At 46.2% G+C, this 17,530-nt stretch overlaps 1 protein-coding gene across 1 annotated transcript in view; it reads left to right on the plus strand.

The window, feature by feature from the left end:
• Nucleotides 1-17,530, plus strand: part of LOC137384244 (dynein axonemal heavy chain 9-like) — a 584,247-nt gene that overhangs the window by 155,254 nt on the left and 411,463 nt on the right. The window contains exon 31 of the mRNA XM_068057979.1: nt 6,894-7,181. Within this exon, the coding sequence (XP_067914080.1) occupies nt 6,894-7,181 (288 nt within the window). The remainder of the gene's footprint in view (nt 1-6,893; nt 7,182-17,530) is intronic.

The following is a 17,530-nucleotide window of genomic DNA, read 5'->3' on the forward strand; positions in this document are numbered from 1 at the left end:
TATACGACCTGCTTCAATGAGCTAATTTAACTTATAGAATGTGGTTTGAATGCATACATTGGGAGAAGCAGATCAGTTTTAAGAATATTTGTCTTACATCTTTTTGGCAATCACAAGGCAAGAAATAAAATCACCATAATAGGCTTTCACTATTCCTCACACTGAACAGTCTGATCATAGCAGTGCCAGAGTGGGTGGGGCTCAAGTAGAGGGGACAAATTGGAGTCCCCTACTTCTACACTGCTTTGAAATGATATACATCCCCCAAGCCATGGTAAGCTATACCATTGTTTGAGCTGATTTTGTTTGCTGTTTGGACATCTTTGCTGAGGTTTATCATCTCTCTAGAAACCCATATTTCATTTTCCATTGATTTTGTTTGTTTGGATGCAGTTTCCCTCACACGCACCCCTCCCCGCACCCCCCCCCCCCCCCCCCCCATCCCCATTTATTCCTGAAAGCTTTCAAGACTTGGCACAGAATGCAGAAGAATAATATTAACTCTAAATTAAATCTAGGCATCAAATTGTTACTAAATATATTTTTAAAAATGTGTTTCCAGGCAGTATAACTTATCAAGCCCATAGAAATCTGTTAATAGGCACATTTGTGATTAGAAGCTTTACCTTTTATATAAGCATAATTATAGCAATCACACTGATCTTTAGGGCCAGGAATGTGTCTTGGTATTGCACAAGACCCAGTCAGCAGCACATTGCTGCCATGTAAATGTTGCATCTAATTGGTCTGAAGGAGTGAAGATCAACTTTACATAGGCTCTGCACCTAAAATAAATCCATTGTAAAGACAGAGAATTTTCACAAAGAAATGATTTTTAAAAAAAATCATTGGATACTTTAGAGCAAGTATCCATTCTCATTGAATAGCCTTAGACATTCCTTTGTAGCAAATGCAGTTTGTGCCAGTTGTATAAATGAGTTTTCAGCTTAATCATATATTCCTCGGTCCTGTTTTATTATAAGAATGTGATTGACTCCTCGCTCAAATTAATAAGGTGCAAGAACACCAAGCGACTGGTACTAATGAAACCAGGTATTGATTCCCCTACCTGTGCCCCCATTCCCTCCCTGGCACACCTAAGAAATTGGTGAACGTACTTATAAATTTATCTTTATTGATTTTAGTTTCACTGAAGTAGTACCACTTAAAACATTCCTGAAAGCAAATGTAAAACTTTATTGATAAAGTCAACAATTCAGAAGTCAAGCTTGATGGTAAAAGTAATAGTATTACTATGTAGAAAGGATTTCCATGATTTAAAGGGTGTTGACACAAGGAAATTATAAGTTCTGGCATTAGGCCCCCACCTGCCAAGAATGAGGCACATTGGTCTTGTCATATGAACATTGATTTTGAACTGTTGCTGGAGGGAGGAAATTATTTGTTAAACAGATCGGCCATGACTGGAAAAAATTTTTGTATTCAAACGGATGGTGCTTGTGTAGACAAAAGACCATTCCCTGACACATTCAACCCACAATGGATGTTGATCACTGGACAGTGAGGGGGTGGGAAAGCACATTCTAGGACCTGCTGGAGTGATGCAATCCGTAGGGGCCAGGACTGGTTGGACCAGCTTGTCACATGACTAACTGGCTGTTCCAGGGTTTTTGAACTAGAGTTTGAGAAAGACTGTTTGCACCTGGACTGGGAAGATCTCTCCTGTCTGCTCCCATCTCTTTCTCACAAGCCTCAGAATCCATTGAAGCCACATGACCTCCAAGAGAGAAAAGTCTACTACAGCGAACAAGGTTTAAGAACTTTTACTGGGCCCCAATGAAAAGCAAGATCTACCTACTATCAAGGACTCTACAGTGAACTCGAAGAACCATAACAAAAGCTCTTCAGATATTGCCTCAACTTTTCCACTTTATTTTTCTTCTCTTTTCTGTCTCTATTTGCATGTGTGTATCGCATAGGAATGCTCACAAGGGCGCGTCATGTATACGTAGACGTCAATCAAATGAGAGTTTAAGTTCAAGTTTAATAAATTTCAACTTTTCTTCTTTAAACCTAAGAAAGCCATTTTGTGCTGGTTTCTTTGCCTTATAATTGAAAAGCAGTGAACAAGGATTTACCAAGGGGGAGTTAAAAACACAGTGTGTTTAAAAATAAAACCCTGTTACGGTAAGACCAAGTGAAAGCTGAGAGGGACGCCTAGACGCTTTCTCACCTGGTCATAACAGGAAGTTGGGGGCTACCATCCGGGATTTTACCGACAAACAAGAGAAATTGGAAGTGGGAAGCCAAATTGTCCCCAATCAAAAAGAGCAAGATTTCAATACAGGTTTTCTTGTGGTTGTGTGTGATTGAATACTAACATGTCTGCAACTGAAGCTAGTAGCTCCCCAAGCCAAGATGAAGTAACTTGGGATAAGTTAAAAGCACTGTCTATGGAGGAGTTGAGGAAAATGGCTGAGCAGTATGCGACCACTGTATGTGGTGAGGCGAGGAAGTCTGAATTCCTTAGACTATTGGCCAACCATTTTTCCCTTGAATCTGAAGAAACAGAAACAGGATTAGAAGCAGTCCCAGAGAGGGTATTGCTAGCAAAGATACAATTGTAACAGAGAAAACTTGAATTTGAGGAAAGGGAAAAAGAGAGAGAGAGGCAGGAGAGAGAGAGAGAAAGATCCTTCCAGAGAGAATGCAAAGAAAGAGCTGAAGCAGCTTGAGCTAACTGGGGGTGACAGAGTAACCCCAGTGAAAGCATGACCAATATGGAGGAGCGTAATTCAGGGTTGGGTACAAAATTGTTAAAAACTAGCTCAACTAATCCAATTCAATGAGCAAGATGTAGAAATGTTTTTTGTGCCCTTTGAGAGACTGGTAAGGCAGCTAAAATGGCCATCTGAGGCTTGGCCTCTTTTGTTACAAAGCAAGCTAACCGGAAAAGTACAAGAGGTTTATTCCCTGTTGCCAGATGAAAGTTCATCAAATTATGAACTGACCAAAAATATTATACTCGGGACATATGAGTTAGTACCCGAAGCCTATTGCCAAAAGTTTAGTACCTTCAACAAGCAAGCTAATCAAACTTATTTGGAGTTTGAAAGAAGTAAGCAGCTGGCTTTTGACCAGTGGCTGAGGGCTCATAGCTCAGCTATGAGAATCTCAGGGGAGTAATTCTGTGAGAGGATTTTAAAAACTCTTTCCCACTCTCCAAAAAGACACATGTAGAGGAGCAGCGGGTTCAGAGAGCCTGGCAAGTGGCCCTTCTGGCTGATGAGTTTGCTTTAATTTATATGTCGGTCTCTCAGGGGAAAACCTTTCCTAATCACCCCCACAAATCTGAAAAGGACAAAGGGTGGGAAGGTGATAGGAGCTCAAGCAGTCCTGAGACAGAAAGAAAAGCAGGAGACCCAGGGGGCCCTCCTCCAGCCAAAAAGGAAGGTGCTGTGAGCAGTAAGAGCAATACCCGTAGACCTGTGTGCTTCCATTGTAATAAAGCAGAGCATTTAAAAGCTGACTGTTGGAAAACCTGTAGGGTTAATCAGGACACACGCGCTCAGTGAAGAAGGAATCCTGAAAGAAAGCACAGCAGAATAAGCTGTGGCTTTAACTGCAGTAAAAGTGAGACCCAGGAAGCTTACGGCTGCAAGTGCAGGAAAAGCTAACAGGATTCCTGAAGTTTATCAGGGTTTTGTGTTTGAAGGGAAAGTAACCCCATATCTCTCGAGTGGGGCAAGCAAGCCCATAGTAATTCTCAGGGACACAGGGGCCACTAGATCCCTTTAACTGGGAAAAGGCCTGACCTTTCCACCCAGAGAGTGCAGTGAACATCAGAATGGTGGTGAATGGTATTGGAGGGCAGTGTATGTCTGTACCTGTACACAGGGTGCACCTGGAGTATGACCTAGTTTTGGGACTGATAACCGTAGGGATTGTCCCTAGTTTGCCTATGGATGGGGTTGACCTGCTCCTAGGAAATGATCTGGCAGGGGTTAAGGTGTAGCCCTCCCACTAGTGAAAGGAAGACCGCAGGAGGTCAGAGAGACAGGGCCGTGGCAGGAGACGGATCCCTGCAATTCCCCTGAATGTGTAGTGGATCAGGCCATGATCAAACCAACTCCCCCAGAGGAGACTGAATTGGCACTGCAGACAGATGACCAGGTCTGTCTGTCTGAGACTTTCTTTGGAAAGTTAGGAGACCCAGGGAATGAATTAAATGGATTTTCTCTAGCTAAGGCTCAGCGAGCCAACCCAGTATTGCAAGAGTTAGCACAGGCTGCCCAGTCTGAAAGTGAAGCAGAGGGAGTCCCTGATTGCTACTATTTAAAGAATGAGGTACTGATGAGGAAATGGAGTTCTCCTCACAGACCAGAGAGCAAGCAGTGGACAGTAGTTCACCAGTTAGTGGTGCTGCCGAGGTACCGGGTAGAAATATTAATAAGGGCCCACTAGATTACAGTGGCTGTACATGTCGGTATACGAAAGACCAAAGCCCGCATAAGACAACAGTTTGACTGGCCAAAACTCCACAAAATGCAGTGGAGTACTGCAGGAGTTGCCACATGTGCCAGGTTGAGGGGAAACCCCAACCTACAGTGAAACCTTCACCCCTAAATCCTGTACCGGTGATAGGAGGACCCTCCAGCAGAGGGCTGGTGAACTGTAAGGGACCCCCGCGGAGAACAGAAAGGGACAGGCGGGCACAAAACTGGCAAAAGTTTAGACGGAAGGGGAAAAAGTGACCAAGAGGGCAGGCTAAAGGAAGTCCAGGATGAATCCCAGATGAAAACCCTTACTGTCCGGTCAGCCAACCCTGAAAAATGTGAAAAGTTGGATCCCACATCCTCCTAAGTAAATACAGACACTAGAAGCACCCCCCCAGAGTTGTTAACAGAATTTACAGGAACCTGCAGAGACAAAGAAAGCCCTCTAGGGGGCATAGAAAGTGGGAGGGTGGTGCCTCACCTGGACGAAGTGCAACAGAAGAGTGCAGTATAGTCTGCACAAATACCTGCAGGCTGGAGTGTCCCAGAGGACAAAGGGGAGATTAGCAAAGAATCCTCCCCCACAGTCACAAAAAAAGCGAACCACCAATCCCCTGAAGTCAAAAGTCTTTGCATGACTCAGCAAAGCACTGAAAGAGAGTTCAGGATAGGCCTGCCCACTACTGACTCAACTGCAAAAAAAAAGTCCAACTCAGAGCTGATTAAACCTAACCATCTCAAAGATCCTAGCCATCCATGGAAATGGGCAAATTGCAGAAAAACTTCCCCAAAGAACCACATGTTTACCTGGATGCCAAAAAGGGGGCAATTAAAGCAGCATGGGCACCAAGAAAAAACAGGTTGTAATAAGTTTTAGGATTTATGAATGAATGAGAGAAATGCATGTTTCTTTTCTGTATCTTATATTTTCTCTCAAACCTTTTAATGAAATGTGCTTTTCTCAAAGCACATTTCATTCTGCTGGGTGTGGAGGTGTCATGCAGCCCTCTGCCAAAAATGAGGTACATTGATATTGAACTGTTGCTGGAGCATGGAAATAACTTGTTGAACAGGTCAGCCGGGGCTGAAAAAACATTTGCATGCTAACAGACGGTGCTTGTGTAGACAAAGGACCATTCCCTGATACATTCAGCCCACAATGGATGTTGATCACTGGACAGTGGGGGTGGGGAAGTGCATTCCAGGGCCTGCTAGAATGATGCAATCCACAGGGGCCAGGACTGTTTGGACCAGCTGGTCTCATGACTAGCTGTTGTTCCAGGGTTCTTGAACTAGCCACAGAGAGTTTGAGAAAAACTGTTTGCACCTGGACTGAGAACATCTCTCCTGTCTGCCCCCATCTCTTTCTCACAAGCCTCTGACTCCACTGAAGACACAGGAACCCCAAGAGAGAGAAGTCTCCTACAGCGAATAAAGTTTAAGAAGAATACTGGGCCCCAACAATAAGCAAGATCTACCTACAATCAAGGACTCTACAGTGAGCTCGAAGAACCATAACAAAAACTCTTCAGATAGTGCCTCAACTTTCCACTTTATTTTTCATTTATTTTCTGTCTCTTTTTGCATGTGTGTATCACATATGCATGCTAGTGTGGGTGTGTTGTGTATCCGTAGGTATCAACTGAATTAGAGTTTAAGTTCAAGTTTAATAAATTTCAGCTTTTCTTTTTTAAACCTAAGAAAACCTGTTTGTGCTATTTTCTTTGCCTTATAATTGGAAAGCGGTGAACAAGGATTCACCAAAGGATAGCTCAAAACATAGTGCGTTTAAAAATAAACCCTGTTACAGTAAGACAAGATGAAGGCTAAGAGGGGCCCCTAGATGCGTTCTCACCTGTTCATAACAGTTCAAAGCCTATAAATTCTTCACCACAAGCGTTGTAGACTATTGGTATGAAATTGTGTTATGTGATATCAGTACTAAATCCATTATTGAATTTATATGGAGCTTATCTCTCTGCTGCTTTAGTAAAGCATTAACCCATTTAAAATAAACACTTCAAATAAATTGGTGAATCCCTTTGTTGAAATAATGGACAAGGACATTTCATATAAATGCAACAGTTACCCATGTCACGTAGTGTGATTTCAACTTGTATAAGTCTGCTACTATCCCTTCAGTAACCATTTTTTGATGTCTTGAAATAATCTGGTCTTCTAGAATGGTTACAGTCATAAACTTCATTGAGATATTTCAATTGATTGAACTGTTTCAAACGAACTTCTGGATCAGATTGGATGTCTGTCACCATCCTAGATAATGTTCTTGCTATTGACAATCAGTCTGTTGCAGGACTTGCTACCAACCCAACCTCCCCAGCAGGACAATAGTTACTGCTTATGTGTGTCTTTGGAAACCTATGAACGTTTTTACCAAAGCGTGCTTTGTTCAGCTCTGTCATTTTTCTTTGCTAGGATCACTATGACTGGGGACTTCGTGCAATCAAATCTGTGCTGGTTGTAGCTGGTTCACTGAAGAGAGGCGACCCAGGCCGCCCTGAAGACCAAGTCCTGATGCGGGCCCTTCGAGACTTCAACATTCCAAAGATAGTAACTGATGATATGCCTATTTTCATGGGCTTGATTAGTGATCTCTTCCCTGCGTTGGATGTTCCCAGGAAGAGAGACCATCAGTTTGAAGGCCGTGTGAAACAGTCTATCCTGGACCTTAAATTGCAAGCTGAGGACAATTTTATATTGAAAGTAAGTCACAGATTGCTTGGATTTGCCCTTAAGGTTATCTTTCATCATTTTCAGCTGAAATTAGTGCTTGAAAATTCATTAATCAGGGAGGAATGGATGATGTGAGTTAGAATATTATCTTTTTCACATTTGGGACTTGGCTTTCAAAGCATGTGGCTGGCCATGGTGGCCCTCTACAACTAACTTTTATTTCCTTATCTACATATGAAAATGATGAGAAAAGACAATCGGCCCCATCCAATTAACAGTGCAACTTCATGCACTGTTCATCCACTCTTAAGCATTCTGTCTCCTAGGTGAGGCAGTAATGTGCGTAATAATATGACAGATATTAGTGCAGGGGAGTAGAACTGTTCCCATCTTGGACATTAAGTAGCAGCATCAAGTGCAGCCAGATTGCAGGATAAAGCTCCCCGTTGTCTGCCTCAACAATGTGCCCCAGCCATAAACCTCAGAAGAGCACAACAACATTTCTTCCATTTCTCATGCCATTCTATCACCTTTCTATAAGAGCCTGTTGATAAGTGCTGAATTAAGGGAGCAGTTTTGTGCTGAATGGACACGGAGGCCAAGATAGAGAGAAAACCGCTAAGAAGTGAGTCAGTAAAGCAGGAGTTGTTCGAGTAAAGTCAGCCATTATATACCCATCTATCAGATACAACAAAAATAGGACAGCAGACACTCCTGTTGGGAGTTTTATATTTATCACAGTTAGGTATTAATGGAAAATTCCCCCAGATCTATATTTTAAAACTGTCACCTGTGGCTTATTTGGCAGCACTTCTGCCTCTGAGACAAAACTCCATTATTTTTGTGAGCATACATATGGAAAACGAAAGTAGGTTCACGCTAAAGGTGCACTGTTCCAATGAAGCTCAATGCAAGTGCAAGGATTAGCACTTCATCCTTTCTACTCAGCATTTTGCAGACATCTAGCCTTTATATTTACTTTAACAACTTCTGTCCTTAACTATATTCCCATCTTCTGTCAAATAGTAGGTACTGTCAATGCTGGTTGGGTGAGTACTGGTGTTTTTGAGGATGGGGAGAGGAGTGGGTTCATGTAAGGAGTGAGGACCCCCAACTCTTGCCACCCCTTCTGTCTCTGTCCCTCAGAACACTGTGCCAGCAAGATAGCCTACACCCTGGTTGTCAACCTAATTTTTTCTTCCACCAGACTCTCTCTTTAATACCTTTCACACTCTGTGTCTTGTAAGCCTCTTATTTCTCTCATTAGTCATCTTTTTGTCTCCAGCCCATATCATTTCTCCTTGTTTTGTCTTGACCCCAGCACAGCATTTAAAGGCAATTTTATGTGTTTTCCTGTGTCTGTGTGTGTGTTTCTGTTATCCCCCACCACCACACCAATCCCAGTGCCTTGTTCTGTTTTTTCTTAATTGCTGTACATCTGTAATACTTTTCAAGTTCTGCGGAAAGGTTTTACACCTGAAAATCAACGGTCTTGTGTTTTCTTGATGGTTGATGCCTGGCCTGCTGAATATCTCCAGTGCTTTCTACTTTTGTTTCAGACATCCAGTATTTGCAGTGTTTTGTTTTTGACTTTTTTCTGTTATGTCCAAGCTGCTTATAGCTGGAACTCAATTCCATTCAAAATCATTGCTGCTATAACCTCATGGATGTTGATTGCCAATCTTCCATTACAGGAGTTTGAACAAGAAACTCTTCTTCCTTCTATTTTCAAGGAAAAGGCTGGCCATCAGCTTTTCCGGGGAACTATGGATGGACATTAAAGAAAAGGTGTTTTGCCTGCGTACCCAGATCCCAACAACAAATTTAACAAAAGATTAGTGGTGGCTTCAGGCTGTTTAAAATAAGCACATTTGCTTATAATAAGGAGATGAATTTCAGGCAAAAGAGTTCATGTGGTATTGTCTCATAGTGTAATTTTAGTGAATGAGTGTTCAAAGAAGGAAGTTTGGCCCAGAGTTTCCTCCTTTTCATCATGTTTTGGGGAACATGCAAGTGGGAAATGCGATGGGAAGCTGTTCCACTGGCTCCCTAGCCTTTGCCATTGTATACAGATTTTACTTATGGAAGCAATGGCAGGTGCTGAATATGTTTCCTTATTTGGACAGTAGGAACCTTTAATTATACAGCGCCTTTAACGTAAAGTCACAATCAAATGTGGTGTCAAGCCAAAGAGAGAGTTCTCTTGATGGATGATCAAAAGCTTGGTCAAAGAGGCAGGAGAGAGAAGTGGAGGGCTTTAGGGAGGAATTCCATAGATGAAGGCTAGGCTGCCAATGATGGGAGCAATGGGAGAGGTAATCTATTAGAGGCCAGATTGGTAAGAATGGAGATTTCTGGGCCGTTGTATGGCTGGAAGAGGCTGCAGAGATAGGGAGGACGAGGCCATGAAGGGATTTAAGCAGAAGGATTAGAATCTTAGGCACTGGGGAACCAGGAGTCAGTGTTAAGTCAGCAAGGACAAGGGTGATGGGCAAGCGGAACTTGATATGGGTTATTCAAATGGTAATTTAACTACATCAATACATCATCTGATGTATTTCCCTTCATTAATGGCTGAGTGTCAGGAACGCCTTTCACTCCTTTCATTCAGCATTGTTAAGATGGTGGACAGGGATTTAAAAATTGAAGGGCAAAGAAAAATAATGATTGATTGCACCATGCAAATTAAAAGTTCTGAAATAAGTTTTTTTTAAAATAGAATTTCTTCTCTGCAGCCCACATCGCCAGGCAAGCACCGTAGCTTACCTGTTCCAACACAGAGATTGTTCCCTGTACCAGTTTGCAGGACGACACCATCCAATCTCTAACCCATTTTTTTCAGATTTTCCATAAATTTGTGAAATATTAAAAGAAACCTTTTCAGAAATATCAACATTTCATTAAATGAAAAAAAAAGTTAACCCTGGAATAGTAGCAATGTGGTTATGTTACTATACTAGTACTCCAGAGGCCTGGGCTACTGCTCCAGTGACATGGGCTGGATTTTACCAGCCTTCCGGCGATGAACTGGGAGGCGGGGGGATTAGTAAAATCACAACAGGGAAGCCCGACATCTTTACATTGCAAGTGATATTACAAAAGTGGCTGGGCTGGTGAGAGGACCTCATGCTGAAATGCGACAGGAAGGTAATTAAGCCTGTTAAACAGGCAATTAATTCCTATTTTACCAGGCTTTTCTAATTTTATGATGGCACATAGGAATAATGGGGCTTTAGAGCCTCACCAAGTATAAAGAGGCTGGGGATTAGCGGGACATCAGTGTTGGCTCCAGACAGCAGCTATTTCAAATGGCAGCATGGTTTGGCAGGGAGGGTGGAACAGCGTGGGCAGCAGAAGTGACAATCGGGAGCAGGGATCAACTTTCCAGCACAGTGGGGGCATATCACTTGAGTGCCATCTCAGCTGTGGCACTTGTATGTATAGAGCAAGGGGTGTGGAGGCCCTGAGAACTGAGTGCAGCTATTTGCAATAGGCCTCATTCACTCAGGTTTTGAGGCCTCCAGGGTGAAGGACCATCAGAGAGGGAGAGAGCTGCAGCCACAGGCAGCGGGGCAGCAGCAACCAGAGTGGCACCAGATGAATCAGCTTTGGAGGGGGCACAGAGGAGGAAGGCGCAGAGGCGCAGGCACCTAGTCCCAAGAGAGGGTCTGTTGTCAGAGGCTCATCTTCCTGCAAATGCTGGGACAGCAGTGTTGCTGAAGACTGAGCCTCTCCTGGGAGGTGGTCACAGAGCTCTGCGCCGTGATGGAGGGCGAGCTGAGCTCTATGTGGAGGGGCGGGAACCCAATATCTGTGGTGCTGAAGGTCACTGAGGTGCTGAATTTCCACGTCTCTGGATCATTCCAGGGATCATCTGGAGATATGCATGGGATCTCCCAGTCTGTAGTTCATTGCTGCCATCTTCAAGAGGGCCAGCCAATATGTGCACTTTTGCAAACTGAGAGCCATGGGGCTATCATGGATTCCCAAGGTACAGGGTGTCATCAACTGCATGCATGTAGCCATCAAGACTCCCACAGACCAGATAGCAGCCTTCATCAACAGGAAGGGCTATCACTCACTCAATGTACAACTGGTCTGAGACCACCACAATCGGTCCTTGCAGGTGTGTGCATGGTTCCCAGGAAGCAGCCACAATGCCTATATCCTAAGGCAGTCCCAGGTGCCAGACCTTTTCAGGTTCTCTGCACGCTTTCAAGGTTGGATACTGAGTGACAAGGGCTACTCACTGAAGATGTGGCTACTGATGCCTGTATGGCAACCAAGCACAGATGCAGAGGAGACACACAACACCTGCCACAGGACAACTCGAGCAACTATCGAGCAGGTCATATGGCTTCTGAAGATGCGGCCCTGATGCCTGGATAAATCCAGTGCAGCCCTTCAGTACACCCCGAACAGGGTCTCGTGTATTGTGGTGCTGTGCTGTGCTCTGCACAACCTGGTGTTACAGAGGGGAGAAGCTTTGAACAATGAGGACATCCTAGAGCGCAATGCCTCCTCCAATGATGAGTATAAGCGAGGAGCACTGCATGAAGGACCCACAGGCAAGGCAGCATGAGATATGCGCAAAGGAGGCTCATGATGCAATATTGCAGGCACTTTAGAAATGATCCTTGCTAACAGATCCATGCAATCCAATAAAGCTACAGCCTTCTGCAGCCCTGTTGCTGTTTCCTCGATTGCCCTTACAATGTCCCTGCACCCATTAATACATTAGATGGCGGCCTGGGGAATACATTGACCTCATGCTGTGCTGTGCTTTCCATCACACCCTTTGAGGGAGCCAGGAAACTCTTAAAGGCCCAATGTTCCCCCAAAAAATTAAAGGATTCGTCTTACCTTGCACTATTTCACATTTATTGGAAAATACAAATATTGCAAGGCTGCACGCATTAACAAAAAATAAACCCATGAAACCCAAGTGCAGCTAGGTGGTCTTCTGAATTGCTTACTTGCACTCCTACGTGGTGTTCCCCCATGCTGTTAGCTGAGGTGGAGGCAGGATGCTGACCTTTCTGCTCCATGGCTTTCAATGGCCCTCTGGCACTGAGGCCTGGAGGGCGCTGGCATATTGAGGGCCTCCTGCACAGGTGCAGGAGCCTCCTCTATCATGTGGCTATGTGAGGCCCTGGTGTCATTGGTAGAAGGGACGAGGACTTGCAGCCTACTCCAGGTCTGCCCTGAAAGGAGCCCCCAGATGCTGCAGGGAACTACTACTCTACCCTTTCAGAGCACATGTGCCTCCCTGCTCACCCGAGGAGTCTGAGGACCTAGCGGTAACTCTAGGTTCTTCACCACAACCTCTTGCCCATCCATTGTTCCAGAGAGCTCATGGAGGTGGTGATAGCATGTAGGTCCATGCACATCTCCGGCATCCACTGTGGGGTTTGCTCTCCAAGAAGGTCACCACTCTCTGTGGAGGAAGCCATGTGCACATAAGCCAGAAACATGGCTGCACTCATGGCCTGGATGGACTCCTGCATTGTTCACACATGGGTGCATATAGTCTCTGGAAGGTATGTCAGATCTTTCCACACCTCAGGCTGCAGGTCCAGTATCTGCCAGCTTGTTGATGACTCCAGAGGCCTGTCATCAGGCTGAAACTCAGCATTGTCCTGGCCTCCCACAGTCCTCCAAGTGTGAATGGCCTCACCTGTCACAGCCTCCATCAGCTGCTTGTGTTTATGCTCTGCTCAGCAGGTTGTGATCCTGAAGCTATTTGCGAGCAGATACCCACCGACATTAAAGTATCTGCAGTGTTTGGAATGTGGGGGAATGATATGACGGTGCACTCTCTGAGGACCCCTCCTCCTCCTCAGAGGTGGACGGCTGTCCCCTGGTCACTGCAATTGGCTGCTCTTGTATTTGACTTGCTTGAGAGCGAAGAGTGTTAATAGGATAGTATGCATTCCATCCCATCCTTCACTGCATTCCCAGTGTTGAGCTCCATGTGACCATTGGTGGACACATCAGTACTAAGCCTCATGTTTGCCAGATGCTCTCTTGTGCTCTTTTATTAAGCCACTCACTCTCTCAGGACTCCATTCCCATCTCACCAACAGCAATGGACTGGCCCATCTCTCTGCCTCCCAGCTCCTTCCTGTTAAGTGGCAATTAACATTTGCACCACACCAGTGCCAGACACTGACCATCTCTAACAAGAGAGACTCTAACCACCTTGCCGTGACATTCTGCGGCATTACCATCGCTGAATCCCCCACCATCAATGTCCTGGGGGTCAGCATTGACCAGAAACTTAACTGACCAGCCATATAAATATGGAGGCTAAGAATCCTATGGCGAGTAACTTGCCTCCTGATTCCCCAAAATCTGTCCACCATCTACAAGGCACAAGTCAGGAGCGTGATGGAATACTCTGCACTTGCCTGGATGAGTTCAGCCTCAACAGCACTCAAGAAGCTCGACACCATCAAGGACAAAGCAGCCCACTTGATTGGAATTCCATCTACCACCTTAAAAATTAATTCCTTCCATCACCAATGCACAGTGGTAGCAGTGTGTACCATCTACATGCACTGCAGTAACTCATCAAGACTCCTTCAACAGTATCTTCCAAACCCGCGACCTATACCACCTAGAAGAACAAGGGTAGCATACGCATTGGAATACCACTGCAAGCATCCCTCCAAGTCAAACACCATCCTTTCTTGGAACTATATTGCTGTTCCTCACTGTTGCTGGGTCAGAATCCTGGAGCTCCCACTCTATCAGCACTGTGGGTGTACCCGCACCACATGGATAGTAGTGGTTCCAGAAGGCGGTTCACCATCACAATCTCAAGGGCAATTAGGGATAGGTAATAAATGCTGACCTAGCCAGCGATGCCCACATCCCATGAGAAAATATAATAAACAATATCTGGATAAAACAAAAATCTAGGAAATGTTGCATTTACACATATATCAATTGCTGATGGAGAAACCGGAGTCTCTGCACAAGAGAGTGAAGATTGTCTTCCATCGTCATACAGCCCACATCACGCATGGTTGGCATGAAGAGATCTGCACAATCTAGCCTGCAGATGTTTACATTCTCTCTTGCAGGTCGGCGTCCACAGGAGACTCCAGTGGAAGGGGGACATAATTCCATCTCTGAGGAGGATCTGCAGTCAGAGGATGCACCATCCCATGACTCTCCTGCACCTTCCACCAGCACAGATACTTTCACCTCGGTGGGTTTCCACTCAGCTACAGAATCAGGGTCACAAGCTGGTGAGAGCACCGCACACATGCCTGAGCAGCTGGCTGAGGCTGAAACAGCCGAAGCCTCTGACAGTCCGAGGACTGTGGGTGGCCAGGCCCATGCTGAGCCCCAGGCTGATGTAAAGCTTCTGATGTTGACAGCACAGGGTATGTTGGAGTTGAAGAGAGGGGTAAGACAACATCTTGCGGAGATGCCAGAGGCCATGCGTCACCATGTACGGATGATTGAGCAGTCCATCCATGCCATGTGTGCTGCCATGTCCCAGGCATGTGAGTGCATGTCTTCCTCCATCAAAAGTTTGGTGATCCTCATCGAGAGCCAGATCCCACAAATGTGGGCAGAGCTGCACAGTATCGCCTTGGCCTTGAGCTCAACACAGCAGTGGCAAGGCGAGAGGGGGAAGAGGCACTTGGAGTCTTCCCCAGCTCCTCGTCCTTCTCTGGTGATCAGGGAGGTTCAAGTGAGCCTTGCAGGGGAGGAGGAGAGACTGACCTCCACAGCTGGGTGTTCCCCTCAGGGCGCTCCGAGTATGAACAGGGGTTCCTCAGCCATTCCAATGAGCCCAGCTCCAGCAGCAGTGACGCCAAAGGAGAATCCTGCACCTGTGCAGGATACCTTCGGGCAGCTGGGGTCGTCCAGGTCTCAGGCAACCAGAGGATGGCGCCGAAGTCATCACAGGCCAAGGGACAGCCTGATCAGCAGCCTGCCTCTAGCCCAGCTGCTAGCGATGGGATTATACCTGGTAGAAACACTCGCAAACATATAATGAAAACCACATAGGTCTTTCAAGGGTGATTGAAATTTGCCATTTCTTTTCTCATATAAAGTACTTCTGATTTTGAAAATAACCTTCATTGTGTCAAAGTGATTATTCTATCATGTATTAATTGTGAGCTGCTGATTTCAACTTTGGTGGATGCAATGTAGGCGTAGCCCTCATTTAAATAGGGTCTCCCAAGGGCCATAGGGTTAAGCTGGGCGCTGGGCATGGAACACAAATAGAAAGGAGGCGGCAGTCTGCATGTATTGAGGTGAGTCTTAATTGTTTTTACTCTGAGAGGCCATCATGGTGGCTGGAAGTGGTTAAGTATGAGATTGTCTCTTGCCTCCTTGGCCTGTCACTCAAGCTGTGTGGCCTCCGGTACTTGGGCTTCAACATCCAGTGCTGCCTGCTCACCTTCCTCATCCGCGTTCTACTCGTTGGTGGAGGAGTATCACTCAGTCATGTCCCTGTCATGCAAGGCCTCCCGCCGCCACCACCGCCCCCTCCCCCACCCCCCGCCACACCACTGCCTCTGCAGGGCTTGATGATGCAGAGTACAGCAGACTTCCACAATACACGAAAACCTTGCTGGGGTATACTGCAGGGCTCTACTGGATTGATCTCGGGAACAGATTCTCATCTTCAACAGCCCAAGGGCCGGCTTGATGGTCGTTCGGGTGGAGCTGTGGCAAGTGTTGTGCCTCTCCTCTGCCGCATTACAAGGGTCCCTCATACGTGTCAGTAGCCACATCTTCAATGGGTAGCCTTTGTCCTCAAGAATCCATCCCTGGATGTGAACTGGGGTCCTGAAATACTGCAGCACCTGGGACTGTTGAAGAATGTAGGCATCGTGGCTTTATCCCGGGAAACAGGCACAAACCTGCAGGAAATGCTTTCAGTGGTTGCAGACCAGTTGAACATTGATTGAATGGAAGCCCTCCCTGATGATGAAGGTGGCTGGTTGGTAGATGAGTGTTGAAGTCCATATGCATGCAATCTATCACATCTTGCACCTGGGGGAATCCAGCGATGTCCCTGAATCCGATGGCCCTCTCGGCCTGACTGTTAGGGTCGGTCTGGCAGCGCACGTAGTTGCTGGCCCTCTTGAACACAGCATTGGTCACCTCCTTGATATAGTGGTGGGAATGATCCAGACGCATAAATGTTAAGTGCCACAGTGATTTTCAAGGCCGTGGCCATAGGGAGTCCACCAAGTCCCATAGGTCATGACTCGTCCTGCAGCATGGCGCATAATTCGGTGACGTCCTCCCTGGAGAGCCGTAGTCTTTTCTGACACTGCCACGCTGACGTTTGGAGGTAGCTGAGTCGAGTCCAGTACACTCTCTGGGGCTGGTGGACCCTTCTTGGCACAGCCGGCTGCTGCTGCTCTCATCGTGGAGCTTCACGGGCAGGCGCAGCTACCTCCTGGCCCTCCCTCTGTCAAGGCACGGCATCACGCCACGGGGATCCACAAAGACAGGGTGTATGAGATCCATGGCAGGTGACTAGTGGGCATCCAGAGCGCTGTCCTTGCAGAGATGAACTTGCCTTGGCAGCTTTGCCTTTGCTATTTCTCCTGGACAACCCGCTGATGCCCTCAGTGCCCACCCTTGCTCTCAACCAGCACTATGGCCACCCAAACCTCTCACCTAATACAGCCATCCAAAACCAAGCCCCACCCCCCACCCCATCGCAGATCACCTGAAACCCAGACCTCTCACCCCATGAAAACGACTCAAAACCAACTCCCACTGCAGATCACCCAAGCTCACCCATACAGAGCACAGACACTTCCCCCTAGTCATGGCTGCCTTCCCATTGTGGCACTAAGGCCTCACCTCGGTGCCATCAGTTTTCAACAGCCAGGGTTCCAAAGGCATGTGAGGGCCGCCCGACCATATTCCCTACCACCTACCTACACTAGGGGCAATTTACAATGGCCAATTTACCTATCACCTGCAAGTCTTTGGCAGTGGGAGGAAACCGGAGCACCCGGCGAAAACCCACGCGGTCACAGGGAGAACTTGCAAACTCTGCACAGGCAGTACCCAGAATTGAACTCGGATCCCTGGAACTGTGAGGCTGTGGTGCTCAGCACTGCGCCACTCTGCCGCCACTGTGTGTAAATTGGTTCTGCATTAGTCCACATATAGCACTGATTGTACTCCAAAATAATTAATTGGTTGTGAAGTGCTGTGTCATGTGCCATGCCAGTTCTTATTTTCTTTACTGATACTCAGTCGATATAGCATTGCTATCCATCAACGCTTGAAAGAACATTTTCAACAACTCCTCAAGCGTGAATCCACAGCAGCAGCTAATACTCTTCAGGCTATCCCCCAGTATCTGTGGTAGAATCCATGGATGA

Source organism: Heterodontus francisci, chromosome 26 (genome assembly GCF_036365525.1).
Source record: "Heterodontus francisci isolate sHetFra1 chromosome 26, sHetFra1.hap1, whole genome shotgun sequence".
Lineage (NCBI taxonomy): Eukaryota > Metazoa > Chordata > Chondrichthyes > Heterodontiformes > Heterodontidae > Heterodontus > Heterodontus francisci.